At 44.9% G+C, this 20,950-nt stretch overlaps 1 protein-coding gene across 1 annotated transcript; it reads right to left on the reverse strand.

Moving 5' to 3' along the window:
* Window positions 1-2,638: 2,638 nt before the first annotated feature.
* On the reverse strand, window positions 2,639-12,788 carry LRRC58 (leucine rich repeat containing 58). The gene is made up of 4 exons (XM_084800480.1): window positions 11,901-12,788; window positions 5,934-6,062; window positions 4,515-4,792; window positions 2,639-3,123 (listed from the first exon to the last, which is right to left on the reverse strand). Exons 1-4 carry the CDS (start codon window positions 12,383-12,385, stop codon window positions 2,915-2,917), a joined length of 1,101 nt encoding a protein of 366 aa, XP_084656606.1. The 5' UTR covers window positions 12,386-12,788; the 3' UTR covers window positions 2,639-2,914.
* Between the last annotated feature and the right edge of the window lie 8,162 nt (window positions 12,789-20,950).

Here is a 20,950-nt window from a genome sequence, read left to right on the forward strand (position 1 = left end):
ATCCTAGCAGCTGGGAAGCTGAGGCAAAAAGCATCACAAACAAGCCAGACTGGGCTACATAGCAAGTTCAAGGCTAGCCTGGGCTACACAGCCAGGCCCTGTCTCAGAAAATAAAATAATTGTATTATGAAAGTTAGACCTTGATGATTCTGAAACTCTTCAGAGAATCCATTAGCTAGATAACCATGCAACTCCTAAGTAGTGCAGCAGACTAGAGTTTAAAATGTAGTCTGCTGACTTCAGAAGACGACTATCTTATTTCTAGATGATCAATTCCTATCTCACTAATGTCTAATCATCAATTAAAAAAAAGAAAAAGTATGACAAAGAAACAAGGAAAATTTTAGAAATCATTGGCAGTTTTTGTAAAACATAGGCCAAAGATGGGTTTATAACAAAACGTCAAACAGCTAACAATGCACACTTTATTAAAAGCAGCCTGTGCGAGGTGTGGACTGTGGCTTGCTCAGCATGCCCTTGCCCTGCCATGAGGACAGCTGCACACCGTGCTGGCACACCACTCAGACTCTGCTTATACACACCAAGAACCACAGTAAACACTTTGTGGAACGAACACCATAGGACACATCTATATGGCACAGGCCAGAAACATCTCTGGCTGGAACATTTACATCTACAAAAGAAGAAACGACATACCTTCTTTCTAAGAGGCTGTACGGTTAAATGCTCTACTTACAGGCTACTTACAGGCTAATTCCTAAAAGGCTACTCAAGCTATTACTTAGATCAAGATGACTGTCAATCAAGACAGTTAGAAGTATTTAATCCAGAAGAATATGGTCCCATCAGTTTGAGCATTTTCCATGAAAACACTCAATGTTGCTTAACTAAAGTCATCTAATTACAAAGCATTTACAAGACATCTTTGCTTTTCTTAACCTTGCAGTCTGAAGCTTATATACAATTACATTAGTAGTAGAAACATCACAGGAAGAAAATTTCTAAATAAAAAAAAAAAATGAAAAATAATAATCTTACTACACTATTCCGAGGAAAAGGTAAGGGGACTCACTATAGCAGCGTTTCACAACTGCAGTCATGAAACTCTCGTGTTTCATGACGTAACACAAACACACATACAAACCCTGAATTACCCTATAATCTACTAATACACTCTACTAAAATAAAATGTATACAAGAAACTCGACAAGCAGATACTCTTAAAATACAGCTGGCTTCCAGTACTATTTACAAGATCACCCGGTGCCCCAGTGCAACCTGAAGCTACTTTCCAACACCTATCAACCAGCCTTCACGTTATTACAGCCTGGCTCATCAACAGAGGTAAGCTAGATATTTCTTCATGTCAGATTATAGTTTTAATATTTTTATTGTGTTATCAACTAGTTGGTAAAATCTATTGATTTCCAATGACAATAATTTTTCTCCCACACCTTAAGGATAAACCATAATAATCATATTTAATCATATTAATGTATTCTTCCCCTTTTTTGGGCTATTTTGGTTCTTTGAGGCAGAGTTTCTCTGTGACACCACGGCTGTCCTGGGCTTGCTCTGTAGACCAGGCTGGCCTCGACTCTTCTGTCTTTTGTGTGCGATGGTTCCTGCACTGGCTCTGTGAACTACTCTACTGTGGAAGAACATAATGGGCTCTAGTTCTGACCATCGTCACTGTCATGAGCACTTAGCTGTAATTTTTCTTTTAAATGTAGAAGTAGTCTTGGCTTAGTAAGAACTGGAGCAAAGGAGGCATATTTGATGGTCAAAATCCCCGACCCCTCTCATTTTGAGACAAATTTTCATGTATGTAGCCCAGGCTGGTCTCTAATTCACTATCGAGCCTAGGCTAACTTTGAACCCCGATCTTCTGCCTCTAACTCCAGGTGCTGGTCTGGAGGTGTGCACAACCACGCCCAACTTTTCCTCATTCAGTCCAATATTGTAATAAAGCAGCTATTTTTACATTACTTGTCATCTAGGTCTTTGTGTCAAAAACTATTATTCTGCCTTTTGGTAAAGTGCAAAAGCCATTCTTCTTAGGAGAGATCTTTGCAATTAATAAAAATGAAGTAAAGATGGCCACAGAAGCAGAAGCAGGCGACGGCACATACCTGCAAAGCCAGCACTAAGGGGGGGGGGGAGGCAGCTGAGGTCCAGGCCTGGGAACTCCGGCTGTTCACCTACTTGGTTAAAGCATTATTTCCAAGTGCTTTGCATAGTGTCAGGTTGTAGGGTGCTCTGAAATCATTTCTGGAACAAGCTTCTATATCCTTGCTAGGATTAAGGCACTATAACACACCACAGCTATACTATATAAAGTTAGTAACAAGCACACAAAACAAGAGCTGGCTTAAATATTCCATTTGAGAGTTACAGTCCTTACTGCCCAGTTAGTTGGTCAGAAAGGCTTTCGAAAGTCCAGGGGTAACACAAGGCGGCTCACTCTATTTACAGTATAGTGTTGTGTTAAACCAGGACAAACCTGGTAACAGAACTCAGCTGTCCCAGGTGACACCTCCTCAGAATGAACCATTCTGCTAGTGTTTCTTCAAGCAAAGACTTAAGTGAAAATTGTGACAAATCAGCTAATTTTGGTCAGCCATTTAGAATAATTTACACCCACAGAATCTAACCATGGAACCCACCTCATTGTCCCAGGTGACACCTCCTCAGAATGAACCATTCTGCTAGTGTTTCTTCAAGCAAAGACTTAAGTGAAAATTGTGACAAATCAGCTAATTTTGGTCAGCCATTTAGAATAATTTACACCCACAGAATCTAACCATGGAACCCACCTCATCCCTGCCTTTCAAATCATGCTAGCTCTTACATGGACATTCAAGCTGAAAACACTACGGTTTCTAATCCACTTCAAGCTCCATTTTCTTTTTGAATCATCTTTGCTAAGTGTTTTAGTATTTTCAACTGCTGCTCAACCAAGAAGAACTTTCTGCATTCTGTGTGCAGCAACGCTGGCTTCGTCTTCCGAGTCAGACTCACTCTGGGATGTGGAGCTGTGTGAGGCAGAGCTGCAGGGGGAAGAACATTCTGGAGAACACAAGTAGTGCATCAGGGGGAGGCGATACTTCCCACAGAAGTCCACAAACTTAATTTGTCTGACACAGCAGTCAAAATAGACTCCTAGAGGGAAGAAGAATGTAAGAAGTCAGTAAGAGCAAAGAGCTTAGTGTTCTTAAAAAGCCCTTTCCAGCCTTCTGGAGAAGTCTTACACACACACTTCTCTCTTTGGGAATCCCAGGCAGAAGTATTAGGGCAGCTCCTCCTGGGAGATCTTCTGGGGGGTACTCTGACTGCTAAGAGGCCCAGGAGGTGAGATGGCCAACAGATAAAGGAGTTTCTGGCAGGCCTGACAAGCTGTGTGGGCTCGCAGAGTCTATGGGGTGGGGAGGGAAGAACTGACTCCTGCAAGCCTTCCTTGTACGCCGTGACACAAGTCACTCATATGCTCAGTCAGTCCTCCTCCCCAAGTATAAACAAACAACTAAAACAAGAAAAAAAGCAAGGTTACCTACGTGAAAGGAGCCAGCTGAGAAAGGACAGGACATTGCTTACTCAGTGTATTTTCTCTGGGTAACTTAGGGGTCAGTATCTGACAGACAACAGGACATGCTGTCCTTCTTCAATGGCCCCTCCCCAGTTACTAGCACTGTCTATAGTCAGAAGACACTAAACAAACACTTCTTTTAATAATGATTAAGGAAATAATTACACAAAAGAATTTGCAGAAAGGGAAATAGCTGCTAGTGTCCACTCTTGTCCTCTGGGAGGGCAAGGTCCCTTACAGCCAGGCTGCCCGTAAGAACTGATCCTCCTGCCTTCCCTTCTCCCAGGGGCTTAGGATTAATATGTGTATACCGTCACTGGGAGAGCAAAGCTGACAGGAACAACGTGTCACCTTACGTTTATGCAGGCTCTAAGTCCCTGCGCTGCAAAGCTGATGAACTCATTTAGTTCACACAGAAATCAAACACACTCTTATTTGCTTCTTACCTCGGTGCTCTTGAACTATGGTCCTTCAGTGAGGGAGTTACAGCTAGAGCTGAGAGGAAAGCAAAGGTTGCTCTGTCTTCAGATTCTACCTGAGCCTATGAAAACACCTTACATAACTCTAACTACAAAGTCCATCCCTCCTGCAGAGCAAGCAACTACATAGAAATGTGGGGCCCACTGTCTCTCCAAAGAGGAATCTCAAACTTCACACCTAAGTTTCCCAGCTATTACCCATCACAGGACATACCAATTTCATTCATTCTTTTTTTTAATGGTTTTTCTAGACAGGGTTTCTCTGTGTAGGCTTGACTATCCTGGACCTGCTTTGTAGACCAGGCTGGCCTCCAACGCACAGCGATCCACCTGCCTCTGCCTCCCAAGTGCTGGGATTAAAGGCGTGCGCCACCACGCCCGGATATAACTGCCTTTTGTGAAAGAAGCTTTAGCTAATGAAAATAATACAACATCAAAATTTTAAAATAGCTAAGTGAGTGAAGAAAGCCCAAACCAGATTCACTTACCACCACACTTGGGGTTTGGGCAATTGCTGGCTGAACCCAAGTATCTAAGAAGATTCCCAGGAAGGTCATAGGGAGTGTAAGAAATACTTCTGATCTTAATGGTCCTTGCAGCTAATTCCAGAAGGGTCGGAGGGTCGTATGTTAAATCTCTAACGAAACGAACCACCAGTGGATTTCCTCGCAGACTCAGCTCCTCCAGATGAATGAGGCTGAGGATCTCTCGAGGCAGGTATGTCAGCAGATTGTTGTGGAGACTCAGGGAGCGAAGCGAGTGCAGCCTGCAGAGAGAGCAAGGCGGAGCCAAGGCAGCAGGTGAGCAGAATAGAAGTCACACTTATATACATTTCTGTATGTGCACAAACCTGTCTATGCGTATATACAGGGTCTGAGCTTCCCATATGAATTAACAATTAGGATGGATTAAGGTCAATAAAGGGAAATTGAAAGTGTCTAAAACCAGCTCAGAATAGTTTTAAACGCTATTCGAGACTTTCCCTCTGCGATCTTAAGAGTTCAGAAAACATTTACAAAATATTCTGACTATATTCTTACAAAGTATTCCTAGCGGACATAAACGATAGATTTGAAGACACTGGGGAGTGGGCATATTTTTTCATTTATACACTAAAAAAAGGTAGACTATGAATAATGATCCTTTCATCAAAGCCACATCGGGACCGGAGTGTTTAGCATTCAGTACAAATTGCCAAGTTCCATAAGACCTAAGGAAAGCTATGCCAAATTACTACTACGTTTTTTTCTTTCTTTTTTCAGTTACATGAAAAAAGGTGAGTGGTTGGGTCAGTCAGTAAAGCCTGTGCCTTGCAGGCAGAAGGTCCCAAGTTCAACCATGAAATGCCAGTTTTAAGAAAATGTTATGGTGTACATTTGTTATCCCACACTGGGGAGGCAGTTCCCTTGGGGCCTTCTGGCCAGCCAGTCTAGAGACCTTCATCTCAAAGGAAACGAATGGCATCCAGGTCATTATGTGGCCTCCACACAGAAGTGCACATGAGCATGCACAGCTGTGGTTACCTGCACATGCTCACGAGCATACACACACAGAGCAGGGAGAGCACAGATCTGGGGGAATAAACCAGAGCAGCCAAAGGTAAAATTGAAAATTACTCAGCTTAAAAAAAAAAAAAAAAAAAACTCAGCTCATAAAAAAACTGCAGAGCTATTAATTAAAACTTTTTTGCTGTTGTTGAGAATACCTATTTTTTTTCTTTCAATAAAAAAACAAAACAAAACACTAGATCTTACTATGTAACCCAAGTTGGTCTTGAACCTGAGATTGTCCTGTCTCAGCCTCCCTAGTGCTGAGGTTACTGCCACACCCTTAGTTCTCCTCAGCGGCGCCTACCCACACACACACACACACACACACACACGTGTCTGAAAGCCAAGACTACTCACTGTGAAAGCTGAGGAGGCACACTTTGGATCTTGTTGTCACATAACACCAAGTAATTCAGAGAAGGGAGATTTGCTAATTCTGGTGGGATTTCTTTGATGAAGTTTCCTCCAAGGTATAAACATTCTAAACTGAAAAAAATAAAAAATTAAAAAGTAAATACAAGCTAGTCAAGACACTCCATTTTCTCTGCTATAATCGACACTTCTCGTCTCTCCATTCACCAGTGTCTTACTCAGAATTTGCTATGTGCCAGGCAGTCTCCAGAAAAAAGAATGCAATCCCCAGGGTACTTACACCTTATCTTGCCTACTTTTTAAAAAAATGTATTGCAAGAATTCATGCTGACTTTGTAAAAGGAGCAATTTGAAAGCGTTGGTTTGTCATTTGCCTTCTTACTGGATGCTAGTCTCCTATATAATAACCACAGCAATCCTGTCAGAGCTGTCACTTTTAGCTCCCCATATACAAAAGCTACACTTCAGACACCGCCAAGGTTGACTCCTAAAACTTCCTGTTGGAGTGTTACTCAACTCATATGAAGCATTTCACTTTGCTCCTTTAAACCCACTTTGCTTTGAAATCCACTTCCCCTGATTATCAACACAGCTTCCAGCTTTGGTTGTTGCTGTTAGCATTTATTTTATTCAATTCTGCCACTTACCAGTATAAAGCATCTGCACTGCTCCTACATGCTCACACTGCGGACGCTTGGTTCCCACTGGTGGAAGTGGGTCACCAGCGGCCAACTGCTGGAGGTTATACTCGGTTCCTGGTTCTTGCCATCTACCTCATAACAGCCAACCTCTGCCACACATTCCTCCCTGAACTGAGCTGTTTCCCATGCCTTCCCACCACAAGGCTGAAACTGTGAGTCAGTTCTTTCTTCAAGTTACTTCAGTCAGGAATCTTGTTACAGGAAGCAAAGCCACTAATCAAGGCAACTCTTCAGTAATTAACAGGCAGGCAGGAGTACGGAGTGGGTGAGGAGGGCGGGAGGCCAGGGCCAGAGAGCATTTTCTCAGCTGGGAGTCCTTCTTCCCAGATGACTTCATCTGTGTCAAGTTGACATGAGACTAGCCAGCAGAATACCCCAGCTGGAAACGGGTGCTCCCTCCCCCATGAGGAATGGTTGACTTCTTTTTGAGTTGTGGTCCACAGGGTCCCAGAAACCCCTACATATTACAGGCTGTTGTCACTGCTTCTGCTTATCTTCCAGATCCTGATGGTAAGACTATATTGCTGAAGGCACTATACATTTCAATCATAAAACATGGAGAAGGCAAATGGGCACTGGCCTAGAAGCTTCATCTCTATTGGCGAGCTGCAAAACGCTGTCTATGACACCGGAGGAGAAAGTGATCATCAACTTCACCCAGCTGTGAACCCTTCTAGCTACAGTAACTGGTCTGGCAAGATATGTCAACAACTGACGCAACAGTGGTACGAGTGTTACGGGAGCAACCAATCACTTTCTGACTGGATTTAAGACTTCTCCCATAAGATGGAGCCCTATTTGACACTGTTAATGGGGACAAAAAACTTGTAGTTAGGTATGTCATGGGCCCTAGAGGAGAACCACTTAGACTTATTCTATTAAATGGACATACTATTAAAGCGGCTCCTAATAACTTACTGCTATACACAGATCAGAGCATCTCTCAATCATCAGAAGCTTCTTCATGAAGTACATACCAGTTAATAGAGACCTACAACCCACGGATGGCCTCGGCCCTAAACGGGATACCCATAAGGCTCAGAGGTGGTGGGTAACTTCACGGGAGCAGTGTTTTCCAGACACAAGTGGACCACTGCACATACTAAGTCACAGCAATTCTGACGCCATGCAAAAGGCCTGTGCAGGCTGAACCCACACAACACCCAGCATGGGGTGGAGGAGGCCGGTACAAAGTCCCACCATTAGCTAAGGAATCAACCAGGCATTTGATAGCTGCTGGGAGGGGGAAGAGTCAGTTTTCTCTAATGGTATAAACAGACCCCCCACTCCCCCACCCCCGCACCCCAGCAGGTCAGCCACACTCCAGGGCAAGCCTAACAACTAAGAGTAGCCAGGCAACACAAATATTGAACTTGGTGGATTTAAAAGAAACAAGACAGAACAGAAAGTGGAGAGAGAGCTTGAAGGTGGGTAGAGGGGTAGGAGTGAACCCAGGAGTGGCGTGTGTGTGTGTGTGTGTGTGTGTGTGTGTGAGAGAGAGAGAGAGAGAGAGAGAGAGAGAGAGAGACAGAGAGAGAGAGAGAGAGAGAGAGAGAGACAGAGAGAGACAGAGAGAGACAGAGACACAGAGAATATGAGAATCATCAACATACACTGTATGATATTAAAGGAAGTCAATTCAGGGAAATTGATACCCACAAACCCAATGCATGATTCTAAACGGGGAAAGAGTTTTTATTTAATGTTTAGCACATTCGTCAAGTTACCTCTTTGCTAGGCTACCCACTGCAGACTAGCTTTAACATCCCAGGGATTAGTCTGTTATTGTCACGTCTCCTATCTTCATCTCTGAAAACCACACTGAACAGGCCCCAGGAGAAGGGCACTAAAAAAGGACAGAGCTTTTTTAAAAAGGATGAGAAAAGGACCCATGCAGCTCACCTGGCTCAGATTCAGTCTCCTGGATGCCATACAACCAACCCACTTAGTTAAAGGTTGCTGCTCACTGAGTAATTAGTTTCTGAACTGAGAGGAATAAAACCTCACTAGAAGACATGTCAAAGTATGAACTACTCTTACCTTTTCAGCACTGTAAAATAAGAGCAAGCCTACTTACATAAAAGCCAAAGACTTGTAGGTACTCGCTGAAGAATCTCATACCATAATGAACAGAATTTATACTCATCATCACGGCCTGACTCACTTCAGGGGAACAAAGCCAATCATAAAGGGAAGGATCAACAAACAGAGTGCAGAAAATTCATCTAAGACACCCAGGAGAACCAGGAGAGGGCAATGGCACATTAAACCAAGATTTGTTATTTTATCCTGGAATGGTGACAGGTGGGGAAGGGAGAACTTTTTTTGTGTGTGTACAATATGCTCTGCGTCATTTTTTAAAACTGTTCTTTAAACAGAATCTTTTCCATGTGCCAAAATACTAGACTTGGCTCAGGAAGTGGCTCTTGCCTGGCATGTGGAAGGTCATGTGGTCTGCCCTCAGCACCAGGACAGGAGGAGGAGGGAGAGCCTCGAGTACTACAACACACAGTACACGCCAGGATTGAGAATTTACACAGATTTTGGAAGAACATGATGTTCAGGAGCTACTGGAGGGTTTGAGTGACTGTACCATGGCCTCTCCGCCTTCCAGCGCTAACACGCTTTTTCAGAATAGTTAGCAGTCTGTGAGAACTGAACCACTCAACTCTCACTGTGGCCATTATGTGGCCTCAAGCAACTCACTGACACGCAATCTCAGCTTCCTCATCCATGAAAAGAAGGAAACGAACTAGGTCACGGTCAAAGCCGCTGCTCCCTCTAGGAGAACAATCCTGCAATGAACCTTTCGGCCTACATCCAAGTAGAATCCATTATCCAAGCCTTTGCTGACCCTATCAGCAGGGAAATGAAGCACAGGACTGAACCACACAAATCATGGTGCAAAAAGTCCCACAATACATCAAGTCAACGACAGGATGGCTAACAGCCGTGAGTAGCAGTTGTCAGCCCAGAAAACCAGTCATCCAGGCATAAACAGCTGAGCCTATCCTCTGGATCACATAAGCATCAGAACAGAAGCCCGCAGGCTCAAGTCCTAGCCCTACTTGGCGTCTGTGGAAAACCCATGGGTCTGGCATCAGACACCCCAGAAGTCAAATCCAGTTCCACTACTTAATGAGTTTGAGATCTTGAGACTTCGTTTCTCCGGGCCTTTATTTCTTCCTCTAAAAATAGAGAGTACCTCATCTTAAGAGTCATAGAGAATGTCAGAGCACTGATGACAGGGCCTACCACCTTGCATATTTTTAAGTTTTCCATACATGGAATTTTACCTACTTCTTTTTTCCATGTGATGGGAACAATACCCTCCGTGGGTTCCTCTCAATATATTGGGACTGAAGTGAAAAGGTTGAACTACGTTATTAAACCGGAGTGTGAAATGTTGGACACATCAAGTATGTTACTAATATTAAAATTAAAAGGAACCAAAGCCCGTTCAATTAATATAAGCCTCAAAGCCAGGTGTGGTGGCGCAGGCCTTTAATCCCAACACTTGAGAGGCAGAGGCAGGGGGATCTCTGCGTGTGTGTGTGTGTGTGTGTGTGTGTGTGTGTGTGTGTGTGTGTTCGGAGGCCAAAGGGAGTCCAGGACAGCCAGGACTATAAGAGAAACCCTGACTCAAAAATAAACAAACCAACCAACCAAAAACAACTACCACACGCTCCCTTCAACTGTTCTAGAACCTACCCTGTCCTAGCAATCCTGCTGTAGGCTCCCATGACTTCTATTCTACCTCAACAGCCTCCCCACTCCACAGGAACAAGGCATTTGTCCACTCAGAAGGCATCGACAACGTGGCACAGCAGCCTCAGGTGGCCCCATTGTCTGCCGCTTCCTAGGACGACGCAGTTTGGTAACAGTTGTCTTCCTTGCTTCTGGGCTTTCGAGTCCACTCCTTTTACTTGGACTGGTCCCGATGGCTCACACTCTTCTCTTCAGTGCTCTTCCTTCCAAAGCCTGACTCAAGTGACACTCAGTCATGCACCAAAATAGGTCAGACCCCTGTGTCAAGGTGCTCTCCCCACAACCTAGGAAAGCGCTGCACACATCAGGCACTCTGTAATTATCTATTATTACCAAGCTAAGGGACACTGTGTGGCTAAGATGCCACATTTTTTTGCAAATAGGACATGGTAAGTGACCTGCTTAAGGCTAAGATGTGAATTCAAGTTTTTATTCCTGGGTCATTGTTTCCCCTGTTAACTCAAAAGGTTCTTTTCTGCTCCACATTCTTTAATCTCTGCTAATCCAATACAGGAGCTGAAAATATTTAGCAAACGGAAGCTGGGTTGTTTTTTTTTTTTTTTTTTTGTTGCTGTTTTACTTCCGATTCCCTGGCAGGGCACCTTAGGGAACTTTTATTATCCCTTTTCTCTACCTCCTCACTGGGTTACATTTTACATTACTGAATAACTCACTAGGTGAGGTAGACAAGTCCTTCCAAAGAAGGAATTAAAGTCAATAAAATAAATACAATGGTGGTTATGGTAAGTGACATACAGCGTGTAGTTTGGCTCTAGTAAGGAAAGGAAGCACAGAAAAGGCTCCTGAGGTCGGATTTTTAACTGTGAATAGTTCCCCAAGGTCAAAGGAAGCGCACAGGAAGAGGTTTTACGCCCACCCAATCCGCATTTAGTGACAAGCTGCCTTTTCCATACGTGGAAATGGCCACAATGGTACTTTGGGTATCGCTGAAGAAAAGGAGGAGTTGAAAATAGAATGAAAAACAAGAGAGTAGGTCGAAGCACCCACCACACGTTAGGGGGCAAGCGCTTTGCAGTAAGGCTCGGGAAGTCACGGGAGGCTTTCCAGGAAGAAAACGACGACCTCCATTAATGGGCGCCCACTTGGCTCCCTCTCTGGACTCAAAGCGGAGCCGGGCTTACTGGCACACACCTTTAATCTTAGAATCTGGGTGGCAGAGGCAGGAGGATCTCCAGGAGTTCGAGGACAGACTGGTCTACACAAAGAATTTCAGAGCTAAAGAGCGGGGGGCGGGGGGGGCCGGAGGGAGGGAGAAGTATCTTCCTCGAAGATCTGCGCAGGCCAACCACAACGGAAACGCCATGACCTAGCCAACCTCGGTTACACGCCAGCACTGGCAAAGGCCCGGTTGTCCTCGCCTTTCCAACCGGGTGCCACGGAGCTCCGGCCACCGCCCAGCTCCCCTCTCCCCACCCCACCCCATCCCACGCCACCCGCGTCGTCCGTCCCCGCAGCCGCTCACCTCTGCAAATTCTCGATCTCGGCGGGGATGCTCTGCAGCTGGTTGCCGCCCAGGCTGAGGGTCTGCAGGGCGCGCAGCTCCAGCAGCGAGGCGGGTACCTCCTGGAAGCCGTTGCCGCTGAGGTTGAGCACCTGGAGGCTGCGGCAGAGCGGCGAGCGGGCCAGGCCCTTGGGCAGCGAGCCCGGGCCGCCGAGCCGGTTGTTCCTGGCCAGCAGCGTGCGCAGGCCGCTCAGCGTCAGCAGCTCGGGGCCCAGCGCCGTGAGCGCGTTGCCGCTCACGTCCAGGAGCTGGAGGTGCGGGAAGCCGCTGCCCAGCGCCCGCGGCAGCGACGTCAGCCGGTTGTAGGGCAGCAGCAGCCGCAGCAGCGGGTCCCGCCCGCCGCGCCGCTCCTCCGCGCGCGCCTCCAGCTCCGACTCCAGCGCCTCGGCCGACACGTTCAGGCGGGACCAGTTGAGTTCGGCCTCGGCGCTCGCGGCCTCCTCCATCCCGCCCGGGTCGCGGGCCGCGAGCTGCCGAGCCGAGCAAACGAGCGATGCCGAGCGCCCCGGAATCTGGGGGGGATGGGGGGGGATGGTAGGGGTGGGGTGGGGGGCGAGCGCTGCGTCCGATGTGGCGCGGCCCGGCCAGAGGCCGCTCGCCCCCCGCGCCCGCGCCCGCGCCCGCGCCCGCGCCCGCGCGCTCCCGGGTCCGAGTCACGCGACGCCCAGCGCCGAGTGCGCGCGCCGCTCCGGGGCGGGCTCAGCCTCACGTGGCGTCCGCGGAGGCCGAGCGGAGGCCTGGAGCACCCCGGGAGCCGTCTAAGGGAGCCGTCGTCGCCGGGGAGCGAGCGCGGGGCGCACGGAGCGAGCTGCAAGTCTGAGGCTCTGCGGTGCGGGCTGTGCGCCCTTTATAAGGCCGGGCGACCCGCGGGCGGCCTTGGCCACCTGAGTAAACAGCTCCGGGGCTCATGGTCCCGCCCGCCCGAGGGCCTGCGCGTCATGGGGCGCCGCCCCCTTTGTTCTCACTTAAGACCAACACCCCTCCTTCCCCCCCTAGCCTCCCCAACCCCCCCAGCCGCCCCACCCCCACCCCCACCCCCCGCCTCCCCGCCCGCTTCTGCGGAATCCGGAGAGCGCACCCGTGGCTGGAATTTAACCAGAAAGTCTGCAGGAGAGCAGGCCTGGAGGAGCACACCAATAGTCCAGGCTCTGAAATGTGTGAGCTTGAGGCCAGCCTGACCTACTTAGCAGTCCCAGGCTAGCCAGCGACACACGGAGTTAGAGCAAAGCCCTCTTGGAAGCTAAGGCGAAAATCAGAGATTGCAGTTGCCCCTTCGGGAAAACGTGCTTTAAGGACCCTCCCTACTTTCCTTTTGTCTTTTAAAGTAGCATTGTCTACAGGTCCAGGACAGTCTAGGCTACACAGAGAAACCCTGTCTCGGGAAAAGAACAAAAAACAAAGGAGGGGGGAAATGCACCATTATAAAAATATAGAAGTAATAGGACAAGCCAGGCGTGGTGGCACACTCGGTAGGCAGAGGAAGGGGGATCTCGCGAGTTCAAGGCCAGCCTGGTCTACAAAGCGAGCCCAGGGCAGCCAAGGCTACACAGAGAAACCCTGTCTCGAAAAACAAAAACAAACAAAAAGTAATGTGACTCATAATAAGAACTCTGTCCACTTCAATGACAGAATCGCTCCTGTGGCCTTTGGTCTTGTGGATGGGAATGAGTCTGGAGTTGAATTGAGGAGATCCCTTGATTTGACCTAGTTTACACTGAGCTCAGGTTGAGAAAGCTGACTCGGAGTGGGACCTGGAATTTAGTTGGGAAACTCTTGATTCTGGCTCTAATTTAGTAATTCCAGTTAACCCGTTTTCATCCTTACCCCCATTTTAAGTCTTTTTTCAAATTGCATTTTGTAATTCTAAAGCCATTAATGAAAATGAAAACAAAGCAAAAAACAAACCAAAAATTAGCTTTGTTTCTTATCGAGTTTAACTACAAGAAAGTTACACGGATATGTGGTAACGAATGTCATTAAATTGCTTTCTTTTTTTTCAAAAAAAAATCTTGTTTCGTCAGTCTTGTAGATGAGAGCCTTCATGCTCCTTCACAGCTAGGCTTTATGATTGAGTTGTCAAAGGAGGATATAGTTTGTTAGTTTAACAATACATTGGTGGAATTTTTACCAAAAAAAAGGGGGCGGGGTTCCGGGCATAGTGGTACACATTTTTAATCCCAGCATTCAGGAGGTAGAGACCTGAGCATCTCAGTGAGTATAAGGCCAGCTTGGTTTACATAGTTTCAGGACTGCAGGGCAAAATCTGCAATGTCTTGCAGACATCTGATTTGAAAGTTACTTGGGTTTTGTTTTTAAATAGCTCTTATTTCAGGTTAAACTTACATTCTAGATGCAGCCGTACTATGATCATCAAGAATACTTGGTGCTTTAAAAATGTGTACCCTAGATAAAACAACGACAACAACAATTAAACCACAGCAATATAAAATGAGAAAAAATGTGATTCAGAAAAAGCTAAGGGAAAAGATGATTTCAATAATAGAAAATGATGCAATGCAGAAAGTTCTGAATAGGACAGAAACTTAAAAAAAAAAACAGTGAAGGAGAGAGCGTAGATGAAGAGCTGTAGCCAAAAAATGCACAAACTGACAAAAATTTAAGTATACTGCTTGAAAAGCTGAAGTATGACTTACTTTAATAAAGATTTGAACTACTAATATCTGTTTGTTGAATTTAGGATAGATGTAAACAGATCGCCAAACAGAAACTATCTTCTGAAAGTTAAACATGACATTATTTTTGAATCTGTAACAAAACAACTATCCATATCAATATAAACATTGTATTCCTTCAATTAGGGTCGCCTTCCATGGAGAAAAAAAGGTCTTTATTTTCACTTTGTGCACTTCCCTATATTCAAGTCCCTACCCTTCATTGCAGGCATGATTTCTTTTATAATTGTTTGTTATGTAAGTGTAATAAGTAATGTCCTTTTCCACAGCCTTTTAAAGCATATATAGTTTGCTCCTTCAATCCACCATCACCTTTCCTTGCCACCTACAGACCTTTTTTCTCTGCTCACTAGCCCCCTTCTGCTTGCATGTTATCTCTGCATGTGCTCTGCATGTGAGTATGTACAACATTTGTTTTCTCCTTACCCATCCCTTCGAAACCAAACTCTTCCTCCTTCCACCCAGAGAGGGAGGGAGGGAGGGAGAGAGAGAGAGAGAGAGAGAGAGAGAGAGAGAGAGAGAGAGAGAGAGATTTTTTAAAATACTCATGTATGAGAGAAAGCGTGGGACATTTGTCTTTCTGGGTCTGGCTTATTTCCCTTTACATGGTAATCTCCAGTCTACGCATTTTTACAGGTATAATTTCTTTCAGCTAATTTTCACTGGTTGGACTAGTGTGTCTGACTTGCCTGGTTGATTTTTCTTTTTTTTTTTTAAGTGATTAGGTTGGGTTGAAAGTTCCCTGAGAGGAATGACTTTATTTATGATTATATATTCACTCCCCACGGTGCCTCACCTTTTGAGTAGCAGTATATTTATAAATTTTAGTTGAAAGCAGACTAACATCTACCAAGCACCCACATTTATCAAGAACTTGACATTTAATTTTATTTATCCACATCGGAAAATTACGTTTCGAACAACTTATAAATTTGGTGTCATTTATTAAAAGGACATTTCATCCCCACTTTAGAGGGAAGGAGACCAAAACTGAGAAATAAAGAGTAAATGTCTTGTATGACATAGATGGTGACAAGCATGGTAGAAATTTAGCATTACAATGTGTGACTTCAAAGTCCATGACCTTTAAATTACGACACAGTGCTTCATTAAACCCAGTCTACTGTGCTTTTTTTAAAAATTTCTTATTAAGAATGATAGGATTTTTCAAATAGCAAGTAGACAAGATTTCAAAAGGCTTTTACCCACTTATGACACTTCAAAAATACTGATATTATTAGAATTATAGAGTATCTGTTGAGACTGGAGGTTCTGTGGCTATCGGGGACCAACCAGACCACTTAATTGAAAACTAAATTTGAGGTGCTTTGCTTTTGTTATGTGACCCTACGTCAGGATCACAGTCAATCAGAGGCCTGGTGGATGACTGGAGTCCATCTACAGACTGCCTCGAGGCTTAGCATTCATACGACATATAGACAATCAGAAGTGTCCCTGTGTGTGTGTGTGTGTGTGTGTGTGTGTGTGTGTGTGCGCGCGCGTGTGTGTGTGCAGTTCACATTCTCTTAGGAATTTAACCCAAGGAACCCAAAAGGCAGTTGTGGAGGCGGACTAGAGTGAGGCAGGGAGAGTGCAGTCATTTTTTGCCAGCTGAAACCTTGGTACGAAGGCTTAGTCCTGTCTAGGGTTAGCATCGCCTATCAGATGAAGGTCAGGTGCTCAGATGGGAACACAGGATTCTGAATTGTTTGAACTGCAGAATGCCTCTCACTTCCGTTATCTGTAGGCTCAATTTTTTTTTTGACCAATATATTTTATTAACAACTTAGTGACTGAGCATACGTCACTTACAACCCAACTAACCAAAACAATAGGAAATGAGGATTAATAGACACAATAACAAAACTGTAAGGATATCAGTTCCGAGGAACAATTTTCCTGGCACAATCAGCAGGATTTCTTCTGTGGAACCTAGAGTAATCAGAACCCCGAACCTCAGCAGGAGCCAGAGCCCCGAAGCCTTCCCTTGAGCGGGGTCTCTCTAGGAGCGTCTCCAAGTGCAACAATGAACAACCAAAACTATCCCAAGTCTCCAAAAAGCCCCGCCTCCAGTTCTGGGCTCATTTATATATCTCCTCCCAGAGTGTGTTCACGGGATCTTTTCAGCTGGCAACAATCAAGCTCTCACAGGAGGTAGTCGGTCTTCTAGTGGATTAACCTCACCTGTTCTCTCACAAGACCATTCTGATCCCACACTTGGAATCCTAAAAAACAGGTTTATCTCTCCTTCAGTTATCCACACACCCCTAGGATGGATTAAAGTTCTTTCATGTTCTAATCAGTGTAGTTCAAGCCTTTAAAAATAATCAGTAATTCAGGGCTAGGCATGATGGTACATGACTTTAGTCCCAGCACTTGGAAGACAGAGGCAGGTGGATCTCTTTGGGTTTGAGATAGCCTGGTCTACTTATGGAGTTCTAGGCTGGCCATAGCTATATAGTGACTCTATCTAAACAAATAAGCAAACAAGCTTAGAGCAGTACCTCCCTGTCTAAGGCAAAACTAAAAGTAGGTAAAGGTTTAGTCGCTCTTTTTATTTTTAATTATTATTTTTAGTAAGTATACAAGTCATGCATATCATTGTACTTGGCTGGAGGCCATAGTGTTTCAGGACCTCCTAAGGAGTCCGCTCTAGTGTTTACAGGGCCTCAAAGTAAGTCTTCAGACAGTTAAAGTCAACCAGTTTAGTTGTCAGTAGCTCTTCTTGCTGGAGAAGTGGTAGATGAAACAGTTTCCTGCATGACTTTTCTCAAGCAAGGCTTCACTGTTGATGGCTGGACTCCATTTATTTTGAAAACTCGGGTAATAGCACCATCGTTGCCTGGGCATTTATGAGTGCTACATGGTACTACCATTGGGTTTATCTCATTTTAAGCTTTTTTTTTTAACCCAATAAAAAAGGTTTTGAGAGAGAGAGAGAGAGAGAGAGAGAGAGAGAGAGAGAGAGAGCGCTCGCGCTTGAGTGGTGATATATTTTCTCATCTATTTGCTTAGCCCATATTTCATAACTAAAATTGCCACTGTTTTGGGAAGACAGAGTTTCACTATGTAGCTCACATTAGCTGGCCTGACAGACACTGTATGAACCAGGTTGGCCTTGAACTCAGAAATCCACCTGCCTCTGCCTCCCAAGTACTGGAACTGAAGTGGTATAACACCATGGCTGGCCACTTTCATTCTTGTGTTGGCTTTTCCCTGAGAGTGACCCATAATTCAGTGATAAAATATCTAAAATAAAGGTAAACCCTAACTTACTAATTTAAAAATATTCATTGCTCAGATACTATGTGGATATACTTTGAAAAATATGATTACTAAAAATAGCAGGTGGAAAGACAGTTCAGCAGTTAGGAGCATAGGCAGCTCATCCAGAGGACATGGATTAACTTCCAGCACCCAAGTGGCAGCTCACAACCATCTGTAACCCCAGTCCTAAGGACTCTGATGCTCTCTTCTGGCTTCCCAGTGTATCATGTCTGCACAGGCAAAATACCCATGCACACATTTTTTTAATGAAAAAAATAACATTTATTGGTTCTATGCACCAGATACTGTCCTTTGGGCTTTGTGATCAATATTTTACTCTATCTGATCTCCAAACTGTAAAATAGATAGTATTATCTCCATTTATGATATGAAACACAAAATATAGGAGAATGAATTAACCTTCCAAGTCACAAGATATGATGGAGCTGGGTGCCAACACAATTGACTTTAATTGTAGAACTCAAAATTGTGTAAAACATTCAATCACTGCCTGTTTTAGTCAGTTACTACTCTGTCTTTTTTGTTTGTTTGTTTGTTTTTCAAGACAGAGTTTCTCTGTGTAGCCTTGGCCATCCTGGACTCACTTTGTAGATCAGGCTGGCCTCGAACTCACAGTGATCCGCCTGCCTCTGCCACCCGAGTGCTGGAATTAAAGGTGTGCGCCACTACTCTGCTGCTGTGTTAAAACACTATGACAAGCTGGGCAGTGGTGGTGCACACCTTTGATCTCAGCATTTGGGAAGCAGAGGCAGGCATATCTCTTGAGTTTGAGTTTGAGGCCAGCCTGGCCTACAAAGAGTCTAGGACAGCCAGAGCTACACAAGGAAACCCTGTCTCAAACAAACAAACAAAAACTAAAACTAAAACAAAACCCCCAAACAACAACAACAACACTGTACACACACACACACACACACACACACACACACACACACACACACACACCCCACTATGACAAAGAAAGACAACTTATAGAAATAAATTGATTTGGCTTACTGTTCTAGCCCATGTTAGCAGAGCAGAGGTAGAAGGTGATGAACAGTCTCAGCTGAGAGCCCACATCTCAGAGACCCTAACAGGAAAAGCAAAGACAGCACATTGGAAAGGGTTCATGGCTTCTGAAACCTGAAAACTCACCCCCAGTGACATACTTCCTTCCGAAGACCACACCTCCTGAAGCTACTCAAATAATGTCACCAACTGGGAACCGAGTGTCTAGATACTCAAGAACATGGAGGAGCTTCTCATTCAAAACACAACACTGCCTTTAAGGGACTTCCTGTGTAGGAACAGGAAAAAAGCACGAATCATTGAAGGACAAGATTTTAGAAGGGAAAAATGTACATATCACCTGAGCACATGAAAAGATGCTAAACGCTACTAGTCACCTGGGAAAGATGAATAAAAGCCACAGTGATCCACTCATGCCCATCTAGAAAAGCTAAAATAAAACAGTAATTAGCTCTGGTGAATAATAGTAACCTTCATAGGCTGATGGTGGAAAGGAAAAATGGTGTAGTCACTTTGGAAACTCATCTGGAAGGTCTGAGAGGTTTAAAACTGGAGTTATAGACTTAGCAGCCCCATGCTCAGGAATATACCAAAGAGAAAATGAAAAACGTAGATTAATCACAAAGGTGATGACAAACACATGGATGTTTGTAACAGCGTTATTCATCACACCAAAAGAACAGGAGGTAACCCGAATCCCTAAATTGATAGAGGCTAGGAAATGTGTGGTAGATCCATCCAGCGAGTGCAACACTGTTCAGCAACACAAAGGAAATGCCAGTACACGCGTGTTACATGAGGACCCTTGAAGGCATTATGCTAGTCTATCTGTGAAAATAACCAGTCATAAATGCATGTAGTGTATATGATCCTATGCGGCTCCCAGCTGGAGGCCCCTGCATTTCCTGTCATCACGTTATTTGAAGAAGTCTGTTGACCCACAGGTGGACTCACTCACATCCTGGTCCATAGTTCATCTTGGCTATTCTGAGGGTCAGGTTGCTGTCAACACAGTTAAGACGTCCTGTAATCATTGTGCTCTGTGGATGGGAAAGGGAAAAAAGATGTCTTTTTTCTCCAACTCCCTCGCCCAGACAGGACTTCCCTATGGAGCCTTGGCTGTCCTGGATTCCTTTGTAGACCAGGCTGGCCTTGAACTCTCAGAGATCCTCCTGCCTCTGTCTCCCGAGTGCCGGGATTAAAGACGTGCACCACCGGTGGAAAATAAAGAACTTTCCATCACTGAGTCTGAGTCTGTGGTTAGTGGTTGAGGCTTCAGCAGAACACAGACCCTACTCACCAACAATAGGAGGATACTAAGGAAGCAATCTTGGCTCACTCCTTTCTGAACCCTCATTCTCTGTACCACATTAAGTGTATAATGTCTGTCACTCTGTTATTTTTATAGTCTTTGTTATAATGTTATAGAAAAGGTCACCAGTTCAGGAACACGCCATGAAGGCTCCAGAACTGAAATCCCACCACCCAGAAACAATCAGTCGTTGTTGTTGTTGTTGTTGTTGTTGTTATTATTATTATTATTATTATTATTATATATTTGTTTTTCTTTTTCTATGAGCACACATTTCCTCCTACAAGGTTGAACCACGTGTATATAAAGCTTTTTACTTTGTTTTTCCCCCACCAAAATTACATAGCAAGTATTTCCCACATATTTATTTTATAAGTCTTGCCCAGCAGTGATGTAGTTTTTTTTTTTTTAAGTTCTCATCATAACACCTGAAAGACTTTTTACGCTAACAACTACGGCTGTAGAAATATTATCCCATGGTTCTTTACTGAACATCTGTGGCAACAGGTGGGTAATAGCAGTATCTCTGAGCCCTCTCCCTGAGGACTGCCTCACAACTACACCTTCGAAGACCTTCTGTCTCCGCCTCACTCACTGCTTACCTGGCTCCTCAGAGGAACCAGCTGGCATACAGGTAAGCTCTTTGCGCAAAGAGACTGTCTATTTGGGAGGAATTGTGACTTACGGTGTGACTGAGGGGTTGAGGT

This window comes from Acomys minous (genome assembly GCF_964271855.1).
Source record: "Acomys minous genome assembly, chromosome: 11".
NCBI lineage: Eukaryota > Metazoa > Chordata > Mammalia > Rodentia > Muridae > Acomys > Acomys minous.